Raw genomic sequence first — 14,376 nt, 5'->3', positions numbered from 1 at the left:
AACACAGAACAATCACCCACAAATAACAAACACAAACACACCCTAATATATGGGACTCTCAATCAAAGGCAGATAGAAAACACCTGCCTTCAACTGAGAGTCCCAACCCCAATTAACCAAACATAGAAACACACACACTAGACTAACCATAGAATACAAACACATAGACCATCAACCAAAAACCCGGAAATACTAAATCAAACACCCTTTACACAAACACACCACCCCGAACCACATAAAACAAATACCCTCTGCCACGTCCTGACCAAACTACAAAAACAATTAACCTTATACTGGCCAGGACGTGACAAGGTCAGGCATTCCTTTGTCAGCAAGAACCTCTCAGTGGATAACTGCTTGCATGCGCGTTACCACTCCACTATGTCTCCCTGTCATGGCTTTTGCGCCATCAGTACAGATACCAACACATCTTGACCAGCAAAGTCCATTTGATGTCACAAAGCTGTCCAGTATTTTAAAAATATTCTCTCCTGTTGTCCTGGTTTCCAGTGGTTTGCAGAAGAGGATGTCTTCTTTAATTGACCCCCCATAAACATAACGGACATATACCAGGAGCTGTGCCAGGCCCGCCACTTCTGTTGACTCATCCAGCTGTAACGCATAGAATTCACTGGCTTGTATGCGAAGCAGTAATTGTTTAAAAACATCTCCTGCCATGTCACTGATGCGTCGTGAAACAGTGTTGTTTGATGAAGACATTGTCTGTATAGTTCTTTTGGCCTTTTCCCCCAGCATTGTCCCAGCCATATCCGCAGCAGCAGGAAGAATTAAGTCCTCCACAATAGTATGAGGCTCGCCTGTCCTAGCCACTCGGTAGCTCACCATATAAGACGCTTCTGACCCCTTCTTATTAATGATATCCGTTGCTTTTATACATGTCTTACTACTCGAAAGTCGTCTTAATTCTCTCTCAAAAAACTCCCGTGACTTATTTTTCAAATTGGCATGTTTTGTTTCTAAATGTCTGCGCACGAGTGAAGGTTTCATCGAGGTTACGTGTGCACATATAACACACTGTGGCTGAGGAAAGGCACTACTCCCAATATAAGTGAACCCCAAATCAATGTAGTTCTCATTATATTTGCGTCTCTTCAATGGTCCAACATCCCTGTCTGTTGTTCGGTGCTTTCCGGGGCAGTAACTCTTCAGCTGCATCATATTCACAACTGTCAGTGTCCATGCTAGCTGGGCTAACAACAAATGTAGAATTACTGATGCTAGCATTGGATGTGCTTGTGGAACCAGAACAACTTGTATCGTCGACAGATGCAGGTGTAGCACTGCTGGCTACATACGGACCGTTAGTGGAATTCCCGCGAGAGAGTAACGGTTAATGTGATTGGATGTTAATTATTTGACTAGGCTACCTGTATTTGACATTGTGTTGTTATTTCGCTGAACACTAGATGGTTTAATTTGATTTTTGGCAGTGAAACGAGGCTACTCAGGCGAGAGAAAAACCTCACCCAAATGTATTGCCCCTTTGGAAAATATAAATGAACTATTTGAAAATGTGAAGAAATTGTTATTTAAAAAAATAAAATAAAACAATAAAATATATATATGTTTATTTACAAATAACATTTTTATTTGGCGTACCCCCGATGGAACTGTTGGTACCCCCGATGGTACCCCAGTTTGGGTTGTCCTTCTAGAAAGTTCTCCCATCTCCATAGAGGAACTCTAGAGCTCTGTCAGAGTGACTATCGGGTTCTTGGTCACCTCCCTTCACCCCCGATTGCTCAGTTTGGCCGGGCGGACAGCTTTTGGAAGAGTCTTGGTGGTTCCAAACTTCTTCCATTTAAGAATGATGGAGGCCACTGTGTTGTTGGGGACCTTCAATGCTGCACACATTTTTTGGTACCCTTCCCCAGATCTTTGCCGTGACACAATCATGTCTCTGAGCTCAACGGACAATTCCTTCGACCTCATGGCTTGGTATTTGCTCTGACATACACTCAACTCTGGGACCTTACATAAACAGTTGTGTGCCATTCCAAAGCATGTCAATTGAATGTACCACAGGTGGACTCCAATCAAGTTGTAGAAACATCTGAAGGATGACCAATGGAAACAGGATGCACCTGAGCTCAATTTTCGAGTCTCATAGCACAGGGTCTTAATACCTATGTAAATAAGGTATTTCTGTTATTTTTTATACATTTGCAAAACTTCCTAAAAACTTGATTTTGCTTTGTTATAATGGGGTATTGTGTGTAGATTACTGAGGATTTCTTTTAATTTGATCCATTTTAGAGTAAGGCTGTAACATAACAAAATGTGGAAATAGTTAAGAGGCCTGAGCACTTTTCGAAGGCACTGTAGTCTGAACATGTGGGAAACATGGTGGAAGAGCCTGGAATCATATGAAATGTAAGAAAGCCATTTTGAGGGACATTGCAATGTACATTTACACCACCAACATACATGATAGTCTTTCATGGTTGAGGGTTGATGAGAAATTGACTACTCCTCTTCTAGTCTTTTTAAGAAACGTTTGTGTTTTGGAAATACCTAACCACTTGTATAATCTATTTGCATACACTTCGAACAGACATACATACCCCAGCAGACACTCCACCATGGGTTTCTTCACGGGTCTCAAACCAAAAACAGATTCAATGCATCGCTCAGTTATGTATAGAGCCATGTCATCGTGGAATGTTCTGCCACCAGAGGTTACTCTGGCAAAAAGCCAGTTTAGCTTTAAAAAACAGATTAAAAAAACATCTTGTATCACAGCACCTCTCCTCTTTCTAATGATCTAATTTAACTGTACTGTATCTAAGAATATGAATATATGAATAGTGTATAAATTAGAGGTCGACCGAATATGATTTTTCAACGCCGATACTGATTATTGGAGGACCAAAAAAAACGATACCGATTAATCGGCTGATTTTTATATGTATATTTGTAATAATGACAATTACAACAATACTGAATAGACACTGTTATTTTAACTTAATACATCAATAAAATCTATTTAGTCTCAAATAAATAATGTAACATGTTCAATTTGGTTTAAATAATGCAAAAACAAAGTGTTGGAGAAGAAAGTAGAAGTGCATTATTTGCCATGTAAAAAAGCTAACGTTTAAGTTCCTTGCTCAGAACATATGAAAACTGGTGGTTCCTTTTAACATGAGTCTTCAATATTCCCAGGTAAGAAGTATTAGGTTGTAGTTATTATAGGAATTATAGGACTATCTCTCTATACCATTTGTATTTCATATACCTTTGACTATTGGAAGTTCTTATAGGCACTATGGTATTGCCAGCCTAATCTCGGGAGTTGATAGGCATGAAGTCATAAACACTGCAATGCTTGAAGCACAGCGAAGAGCTGCTGGCAAATGCAGGAAAGTGCCGTTTGAATGAATGCTTACGAGCCTGCTGCTAGACTTAATTATAATATAACACACAGAAATACGAGCCTTAGGACATTAATATGGTAAAATCCGGAAACTATCATTTCGAAAACAAAACGTTTATTCTTTCAGTGAAATACGGAACCGTTCCGTATTTTATCTAACGGGTGGCATTCCTAAGTCTAAATATTGCTGTTACATTGCACAACCTTCAACGTTAGGTCATAATTATGTACAATTCCGCCAAATTAATTACGGTCTTTGTTAGGAAGAAATGGTCTTCACACAGTTCGCTACGAGCCAGGCAGCCCAAACTGCTGCATATACCCTGACTCTGCTTGCACAGAACGCAAGAGAAGTGACACAATTTTCCCTAGTTAAAAGAAATTCATGTTAGCAGGCAATATTAACTAAATATGCAGGTTAAAAAATATATACAGTGAGGGGAAAAAGTATTTGATCCCCTGCTGATTTTGTATGTTTGTCCACTGACAAAGAAATGATCAGTCTATAATTTTAATGGTAGGTTTATGTGAACAGTGAGAGACAGAATAACAACAAAATAATCCAGAAAAACGCATGTCAAAATTGTTATAAATTGATTTGCCTTTTAATGAGGGAAATAATTATTTGACCCCCTCTCAATCAGAAAGATTTCTGGCTCCCAGGTGTCTTTTATACAGGTAACGAGCTGAGATTAGGAGCACACTCTTAAAGGGAGTGCTCCTAATCCCAGTTTGTAACCTGTATAAAAGACACCTGTCCACAGAAGCAATCAATCAGATTCCAAACTCTCCACCATGGCCAAGACCAAAGACCTCTCCAAGGATGTCAGGGACAAGATTGTAGACCTACACAAGGCTGGAATGGGCTACAAGACCATCGTCAAGCAGCTTGGTGAGAAGGTGACAACAGTTGGTGCGATTATTCGCAAATGGAAGAAACACAAAAGAACTGTCAATCTCCCTCGGCCTGGGGCTCCATGCAAGATCTCACCTCGTGGAGTTGCAATGATCATGAGAACGGTGAGGAATCAGCCCAGAACTACACGGGAGGATCTTGTCAATGATCTCAAGGCAGCTGGGACCATAGTTATCAAGAAAACAATTGGTAACACACTACGTCGTGAAGGACTGAAATCCTGCAGCGCCCGCAAGGTCCCCCTGCTCAAGAAAGCACATATACATGCCCGTCTGAAGTTTGCCAATGAACATCTGAATGATTCAGAGGACAACTGGGTGAAAGTGTTGTGGTCAGATGAGACCAAAATGGAGCTCTTTGGCATCAACTCAACTCGCCGTGTTTGGAGGAGGAGGAATGCTGCCTATGACCCCAAGAACACCATCCCCACCGTCAAACATGGAGGTGGAAACATTCTGCTTTGGGAGTGTTTTTCTGCTAAGGGGACAGAACAACTTCACCGCATCAAAGGGACGATGGACAGGGCCATGTACCTTCACATCTTTGGTGAGAACCTCCTTCCCTCAGCCAGGGCATTGAAAATGGGTCGTGGATGGGTATTCCAGCATGACAATGACCCAAAACACACAGCCAAGGCAACAAAGGAGTGGCTCAAGAAGAAGCACATTAAGGTCCTGGAGTGGCCTAGCCAGTCTCCAGACCTTAATCCCATAGAAAATCTGTGGAGGGAGCTGAAGGTTCGAGTTGCCAAATGTCGGCCTCGAAACCTTAATGACTTGGAGAAGATCTGCAAAGAGGAGTGGGACAAAATTCAAGTCATGTTTTGCAGAGGGGTCAAATACTTATTTCCCTCATTAAAATGCAAATCATAACATTTTTGACATGCGTTTTTCTGGATGTTTTTGTTGTTATTCTGTCTCTCACTGTTCAATTAAACCTACCATTAAAATTATAGACTGATCATTTCTTTGTCAGCGGGCAAACATACAAAATCAGCAGGGGATCAAATACTTTTCCCCCTCACTGTACATGTGTATTGATTTTAAGAAAGGTATTGATGTTTATGGTTAGGTACACATTGGTGCAACGACAGTGCTTTTTTTGCGAATGCGCTTGTTAAATCATCACTTGTTTGGCGAAGTAGGCTGTGATTCGATGACAAATTAACAGGCACCGCATCGATTATATGCAACGTAGGACAAGCTAGATAAACTAGTAATATCATCAACCATGTGTAGTAGTTAACTAGTGATTATGTTAAGATTGATTGTTTTTTATAAGATAAGTTTAATGCTAGCTAGAAACTTACCTTGGCTCTTGCTGCACTCGTGTAAAAGGTAGTCAGCCTGCCACGCAGTCTCCTCATGGAGTGCAATGTAATCGGCCAAAATCGGTGTCAAAAAATGCCGATTACCGATTGTTATGAAAACTTGAAATCGGCCCTAATTAATCGGCCATTCCGATTAATCGGGCGACCTCTAGTGTAAATAGTATTTTTGTTGTCTCTTGGTGTCTTTCCTATACATAACTTTTATTTGATTTCTTATTCATTTAAAATCAAATCCAATTTCATTGATCACATACACATATTTAGCAGATGTTATTGCGGGTGTAGTGAAATGCTTGTGTTCCTAACTCCAACAGTGCAGTAGTATCTAACAATACACACAGATCTAAAAGTAAAATAATGGAATTAAGAAATATATAAATATTAGAAAGAGCAATGTCGGAGTGGCATTGACTAAAATACAGAAGAATAGAATACAGTATATACATATGAGATGAGTAAAGCCATATGTAAACATGATTTAAACATGATTAAAGTGACTAGTGTTGCATTATTAAAGTGGCCAGTGATTCCAAGTCTATGTATATAGGGCAGCAGCCTCTATGGGGCAGGGTTGCGTAATTTAATGTAATATCTTATGTTGTTCTTGTCTATAACTGTTCTGTACTTTGTCATGTATTTGTATGTTTTATGTGGACCCCAGGAAGAGTATCTGCTGCAGTAGCTAATGAGGATCCTAATAAACTTAACTAAACCTGAAAACACATTCATTTCCATTCAATTAAATATTCATGTGCAAAATTACTATCATTTGTAATAAGGTGACATTAGTCCTCATTTAACAATGCTTACCTACCAATGAACGCCACTGAAGCAGACCTTAAGTCATTTTTGTAATATTGTTGAGATTAGTAAAAATGCTATGCAAAATGCCATTCTAATATGGCAATGCTGTTATGACACTCTCAACCGCCTGGTAGAGCTCTGTTACATTTTCTAGACAACCTCTTTATCTCTTACAGTATTCATCATACTCAGCTTTAATATAGCCTTCCATGTGTCGTGTGTGACAAGATCTCTGCGACATACTGTGCACACTCGGTTGGGCTCAAGCAGAAACTGAAGTGCTTTGATGACATGTCTAGGCACGAAAGGAGGGCATCATGCAGTAACTAATGTCAACCCCCTTCCCTTTGTCCCCTGTTGCAGCTACAGTACGTCAGATTGTGCATGTCTTGCACTTTGAGCCTTGTTGTGTGTTAGTTTGAGCCTACTGTATGACTTGGAGAGCTGGAGCTAGTATCCACATAGACCCATTCTTTCCCTTCTCCGTGCTTTCCACTCAGACTCGCTCCCCTCCCAATCCCTCTAGGCTCAGTCCATGGGAATTCTTAGCGGGTCACTGCTCCCGGCCTCTTTATTCCCGTTCAGCGGCGGCACCAACACCTGGCTCGCCCTCCCTCACAGCTACTCATTAATCCACACTGATACTAACAGGAACTGATCACCCGAAAAATGGCCCAATTTGGAGACCAATCATTTTGTCTGAACTTGACTATAAAATGCCTACTGTGGTAATGCCATATACATTATGTCATTTAGCCTCTCTGGTCAGTTGATAATGGGGATGAATCATGTGGTTATTCCACTGTGGTTATTCCACTGTGGTTACTGCCTCTCTACGACAGGTGGCTTACATGAAACTGGAATCATCGGCCATCATGGTTCTGTAATTGGCTCATTATAGCATACTCCCCTAGAGATTGTATATGGCTCAGACTCCCCTAAGTATTTAAGGATTCTTTCAGAGGTGACATGCAATTGACTTGAATTAAATGTAATATTTGTGGTAATGTAATTGACACAGACACATAGTAATGGACACTAGATCCTGGTTCATATTTGTCTAGTTTAATAGAGATTCTTGGTCATTTTCCCAGATGTTTGCTGACATGTTGCTGTCATTTTAATTTCGAGCAAGTGTAACAGTGTAGGTTCCGTCCCTCTCTTCGCCCCAACCCGGGCTCGAACCAGGGACCCTTGCACACATCAACAACTAACACCCCACGAAGCATCGTTACCCATCGCGCCACAAAAGCCGCGGCCCTTGCAACGCAAGGGGAAACCCTACTTCAAGTCTCAGAGCGAGTGACGTCACTGATTGAAATGCTATTAGCGCGCACCACCGCTAACTAACTAGCCATTTCACATCGGTTACACTCACCCCCCCTTTTGACCTCCTCCTTTTTCCGCAGCAACCAATGATCCGGGTCAACAGCATCAATGTAACAGTGTAGGTTCCGTCCCTCTCTTCGCCCCAACCTGGGCTCGAACCAGGGACCCTTGCACACATCAACAACTGACACCCCACGAAGCATTGTTACCCATCGCGCCACAAAAGCCACGGCCCTTGCAACGCAAGGGGAAACCCTACTTCAAGTCTCAGAGCGAGTGACGTCACTGATTGAAATGCTATTAGCGCGCACCACCGCTAACTAACTAGCCATTTCACATCGGTTACACAAGGAATGGTTTGTGCCAATGCTGGTTATAAAGACTTGCTGGTTATTTCTGGTTATTAGAAGTAGATCTAATAATTTAACATCAATATGTTAGCTCTCAATTGTTGAGAAATGCGTTCTTTTGGAGAACAATGTTGGTCCCAGAGTATTTACATGGTAGTTACATATTGAATAGAATAGTTCATTATACATACTGTAGTTCAACAAGTGCTCAGGACCTGCTGGCATCACACTTTTGTTACTGTGGGCATTACGATGCAGTTAGCTAGCTGGCTTGTTGTTAAATGTCATGACTGAGCACTCTGAGCTGGCTTTGCTTGGCAGCCAAAAGGTTTGCACCTCACTCTGCCTCTGTGTTTTCACTGTAATCAAATAGGCTAGTACAGTAGGTGGTTAGCTGGGTACATATTGATTCACACGTAATATCTAAGTAAGAATCCTGAATCCTACTACACCGGCTCTGACGCTCGTCGGATCTGGCAGGGCTTGCAAACTATTACGGATTACAAAGGGAAACCCAGCCACGAGCTGACCAGTGATGCGAGCCTACCAGACGGGCTAAATGCCTTTTATGCTTGCTTCGAGGCAAGCAACACTGAAGCATGCATGAGAGCACCAGCTGTTCCGGACGACTGTGTGATCACGCTCTCCGTAGCCGATGTGAGCAAGACCTTTGAAACAAGTCAACATTTACAAAGCTGCTGGGCCAGACTGATTATCAGAACGTGTACTCAGAGCATGCGCAGACCAGCAAAGTGTCTTCGCTGACATTTTCAACCTCTCCCTGACCGAGTCTGTAATACCTCTCAAACAGACCACCATAGTCCCTGTGCCCAAGAAAGTGAAGGTAACCTGCCTAAATGACTACCGCCCCTGTAGTACTCACGTCGGTAGCCATAAAGTGCCTTGAAAGGACTGGTCATGGCTCACATCAATACCATCATCCCGAAAACACTAGACCCACTCCAATTCGCATACTGCCCCAACAGATCCACAGATGACGCAATCTCAATCGCACTCCACACTGCCCTTTCCCACCTGGACAAAAGGAACACCTATGTGAGAATGCTGTTCATTGACTACAGCTCAGCGTTCAACACTATAGTGCCCACAAAGCTCATCACTAAACTAAGAACCCTGGGATTAAACACCTCCCTCTGCAACTAGATCCTGGACTTCCTGATGGGCCGCCCCGAGGTGGTAAGGGTAGGCAACATCAAATCTGCCACACTGATCCTCAACATAGGGGCCCCTCAGGGGTGCGTGCTTAGTACCCCCCTGTACTCCCTGTTCACCCACGACTGCGTGGCCAAGCACGACTCCAACACCGTCATTAAGTTTGCTGACGATACAGCGGTGGTAGGCCTGATCACCGACAAAGATGAGACAGCCTACAGAGGGTAGTGCGTACAGCCCAGTACATCACTGGGGCCAAGCTTCCTGCCATCCAGGACCTATATACTAGGCGGTGTCAGAGGAAGGATATCATACTTGAGTAAAAGTAAAGATACCTAAATAGAAAATGACTCAAGTAAAAGTGAAAGTCACCCAGTAAAATACTACTTGAATAAAAGTCTAAAAGCATTCCGAGCTTGCTGCTACGCCACAATGGCTGTGTCAATGACTGATTTCAACTGTATTCCTACACTTTGCACTTCAAAATAAATCTCAGCTCGGTTAAAAATACACTCAAGAATAACTCTTTTATTTATCATAGTGATTCAGGAGTAACATTAAAACAGAATAATATTTCCCACCAACATTAGACAACTATACAGAAAACCCTCAATTCTGAAACAAGTACATGAAGTCAATGATGAGCGAATTTAATATTTGATATTAATATTATGAGATTGAGATGAACAAAAATAGCAGTGCAGATGGTACTCTTTTGCTAAGTGTAGAGATGTATTATAGGTAATGATTATGTAGGGGACTTCTGAGAATGCTACAGACTTATTCAGTAATAAGTAATCATGTAAAATGTAATCATATTGTCATTGATTAAAGAGTTTTTACATTATTTTAACTGAACAGCGTCCCACTTACCTTAAAGCCCCATACCAATTAATAACTTTACAAACTTTGGTTTGGGACACCTGGGAACATCACGTGACGTCCTGATGACTGGTGAAACAAATGTCTTGAGATCATCTTACAAACGTCCTAACATGGTTCTAAATGACATGGTCCTGACTACACAAAGGTCCCCCAGAAAGTTCCGTTGGGATCATCACACGACATCCTAATGACTAGTAAAATGAAAGTCCTGAGAACTTCCTATAAAAGTGTTGACTTGGTCCTCAGTGACGTCCTGGTAACTTGCAGGGAACTACACAAAGGTCCCCCAGAGAACGTTACATTGGCTCCATCACACGACGTCCCGATGACAGATTTTTTTATTTTATTGGGAACGTACTGAAAACGTCTTTAGGGTCGTCGCCAGAACAAACTGGAAACAATGCAAAAACCTCCAGGGGACCATGAAAGTACATTATAAGAGCATCCTAAAATCGTCCTTGGGGACGTCCCCAGAACAAACCGGTAACTAGACAAAATCTCTACAGGACCATGTCCATGACACAACTTCCTGAGAGTGTCCTATAAACGTCCCTGGGGACATCCCCGGACAAACCGGGAACTAACACAACAGGGAAGGGAAAAAGGACGGGGAAAAGGGAAGAAAAATGTCCCTACCATTTAAACCCACACCCATTAAAACCTCACCACTATTCCACTACTTGGCCCTATCTGATCCTACACCAGGCCGACAGCCTGGGAGGACGGGACACTATCGTTCAACACCTTGTAACTCCTCTGCAGCAACATCTCGTACACCCAAGTACTTCTCTGCACCTGCCACCACAACATCTTTTTTCTGTGATTTACATGCCATTTCTGCTGTACTGAACGTCCTTTTATGGCCCGAGGATAACTTCATGTTTAATGTTCCTAGAATGTTCTCAGAACTGGGAGGGTCAGCCACGGTCTCTTCCCTTTCAGCAACCTATGGTGTGAGAAATCAATCCAATAATCAAATTCTATTTCTATATAATTCTTTCATCGACAATAACCCAGCCTAGATCCCAAAGACCAATCAGCAGCACAGTGGCAAGGAAAAACTCCCTAGATGGAAAAAATCGTTAGAGAAAAAAGATTCAGAAGTTCATCTGATAGTGGACATCATGATGTACTGAACAGTCTAGATGTTTGCTAGAGAGAGCATTGGGGGCTGTTTTTTTTCCTGACCATGTGACCTGACTGGGGAAAAATTGTTAGGGAAATGTAAAAGCAGGAGATTTTCCTGCTCGGGTTGTGTGGTTGCCGGTGGGAAATCATGGCCCTTGCAATGGCGAGTGTAAATTCTCTAGGGTGGAAGACAGTGTTGCAGTGTCCCTGTGGACCAGACATTGATGCTATTGGCTTTCCATAAGTCTTTGTCCTCAACTGCAGATGTGAGGGTACCAGGCAGTGTGTTATCATGAGGAATGCACTCGATAAACAACTAACCCTTACTATAACCCTTTTCCCCCAAGTACGGTTTCCATACAGGTCCATTTTTATAGAGACAGAATTGTGCTCAGTCTACATAATCAGGGTCCAACCTATGTTTTACCACTGTATGAGTAGGTTGTGGCCTGTCCCCCTTCCTATATTCCCTACCAGCATATAAGGCTTAAATATACTTGTTCGTACCATCTCTCCACTCAGCAGCACTTCACTGATAGGACCCTGTGAATAATTTAAAATGTGTCAGTCTACACAGGCAGAGTGGGGAGACTTACAGCCTACTTGCCCTTCCCCTTCTGGTGGGGGTGGTGAGAGGAGAGATTATGGGCTTCACTGTGTGCGTGCATGTCCGGATACTGAAGTTTGGTTATTATGGATTGGTTATGGACTGGTGATGCTGTTTGTGTGTTTTGGTGATGTTGTCTGTGTATGTGTGTGAGGAAGAGTGAGAGAGACTGAGTGTTTGTGTGTTTTGGTGATGTTGTGTTAGGGCTGGGCGGTATACCGTATTTTACTATATACCGGTATATATGCACCGGTTTGGGTTTTTACTTTACTTTCTATAACGGTATTTGAATGTTTGGTTTGTTAAATGTGATACGCCGTGTGCAACGTCCATTTTTATAGTTTACTCCTCTACTTGAGTCATCCCTCTCCGCTCTATCTCTCTCTCTCTCCATGCCGCTTTCCACACAGACCTAGTCCCACCCCCTGTCACTCAAGGAGCGCATTTGTTGTTGCTTGACGACGAGACACTTTCGTTCAGTCTGCATGGTCAATGCAGCCCATGCAACAATGTTGATGACAACGATGTATCCACTTTGATCTTAATATAAATCCACACGCGTTCAATAATTACAATATTAGTTTGTGTTTCTTACATCTGCAAACAGCTAGCTTGTATTTTCTTAGCAAGTTAAGATAAATCGTGTTAGCTACTAATGCTAATCGCTAGTTAGCTGGCTAGCAATTAGCATTAGTGTGCAACAGTATTTTCTAAAAGAAAGAGGAAAGGCGAAGCATGAATATGTTGGCTATATGAATAAAGATGTAATGTAGCCAAAGATTATACGGTCCCCTAGGAAACATTGAACATCACTTTGGTTCCTACCCTGTCACAATAACTCGTCCATGGCATTTTCATTCGTTGTCATGTCAAACAGCACTGTATTCAAAGTGCCCACTGTTATTTATATTCTAACTATAGAATTATAATAAACATTCTATTTCCATGATTCCAAAAGTTCACCCAAGTTTTTTGATCTAAATCACAATTGCAACATTTGGTTAAAAATAAGGCCTAGTATTTTTGCCCATATCATGGCAGTGTGGAAATTACCTCAAATGAGTGCAGGAAATGCAGAAATTTATGGAAATGCAGGAAATTATTTTTGGTTGAAGTTGAATTGAACAATATAAAACAATCAGAATGGAGAAAGACCCATTTAAATAATGTTGAATATATGTGTTGCCACCCTAGGGTCATGCACTACTCATGAATCAAATGTAGAACTTTCATTTATCAAAAACATCAAATATCGTCAAATATCGTCATACCGTCAACAATTTGAAAAATACCATGGTATGATATTTTGGCCATATTGCCCAGCCCTATGTTGTGTGTGTGTATGTGTGTGAGGAAGAGTGAGAGAGACAGAGTGGGAGAGAAGAGGGTCGAGTGAGAGAGCGAGAGAGAGAGAGGGGGAGAGAGAGAGAGAGACAGCAGATGTCACCAGGCAGAGTCATCCAGTACCGTTCCTCCTGTATTAAGTGTGGTTGAGGTGCAGCAGAGTGTCACTGTGCCCCCTTAGCGTGACTGCACACAGACCTTCACTGAAACAACACAAAGCAGGGGCACGGGTCATAACACAATACTTCTACGATATCACTCTACGTCAAGTCCCAAAAGTGTGTTATGATCATAACTGCCATTCTGTCAGACCATATTAGGAGTATCATGATTAACCCATAGAACTGTCACAACGGCATCATGGCAACATTTTAAGTTACAATGTATAGTGTATGTAGTTTACAGATTAATCATTGATCGCTCATGAACCTGTATTTGTCTGCATATGCTGATTATGTATGCACAGAGCTAACATTTCCCCATGGGGATAATAAAGTCATTATCTTATCTATTTAGAGAGATGTACAGGTACAGACTCCATATATAACGCTAAGAACAGAGGGGAGAGAAGGCAACATTGTTGCAACCCTCTAGCGATAATGATGAACGTACATATGTGGCTAGAGAAACACATTTTTTATTTTTATCCTCACAGTTAATACTATTTTCTCACCACAATATTTCACAATGTCAGTAACATGTGTCTTGCTGTATTAGTTGCCCTGTTTTGCAGTTGTGATTTTTAACACCACATTAACTTGTTCATCTTGATTTCCCTGTAGAAATACTCATGGACTCTACGACGGCAACAGCAGAGCTGGGATGGACTATCTATCCAGCATTGGGGGTGAGTAGAACAAAGCATCTCATTACATGACACACCATTTTGTAAACTTTTGAAACTTTTTGTCATTTTGCAGAACCGTCTCTAGCTGCAGCACCATGAGAAGCCCAACTTAGAGCAACAACAACAGCATATATCAGGAATCAATACCCCAATTTGTTTTCCATGTTCAAACAGCATTGTTGTTAGGAATACAATTAGGGGCAGCAATATATCCAGTCATAGGTTGCAAAAGGTCCCAAAACAGCATGTGTGAACCCCCCTGATGT

At 41.8% G+C, this 14,376-nt stretch overlaps 1 protein-coding gene across 4 annotated transcripts in view; it reads left to right on the top strand.

The window, feature by feature from the left end:
• Positions 1-14,376, top strand: part of LOC106572237 (ephrin type-B receptor 2) — a 60,501-nt gene that overhangs the window by 22,929 nt on the left and 23,196 nt on the right. For all 4 annotated transcript variants that reach the window (XM_014146257.2, XM_014146254.2, XM_014146256.2 and 1 more), the window contains exon 2: positions 14,046-14,110. In XM_014146257.2, the coding sequence (XP_014001732.1) occupies positions 14,046-14,110 (65 nt within the window). The remainder of the gene's footprint in view (positions 1-14,045; positions 14,111-14,376) is intronic.

Source organism: Salmo salar, chromosome ssa15, assembly GCF_905237065.1.
Source record: "Salmo salar chromosome ssa15, Ssal_v3.1, whole genome shotgun sequence".
In the NCBI taxonomy this organism is placed as follows: Eukaryota; Metazoa; Chordata; class Actinopteri; order Salmoniformes; family Salmonidae; genus Salmo; species Salmo salar.
Note: the sequence above shows the minus strand (reverse complement) of the source record. Positions and strands in the feature narration are given on the sequence as shown.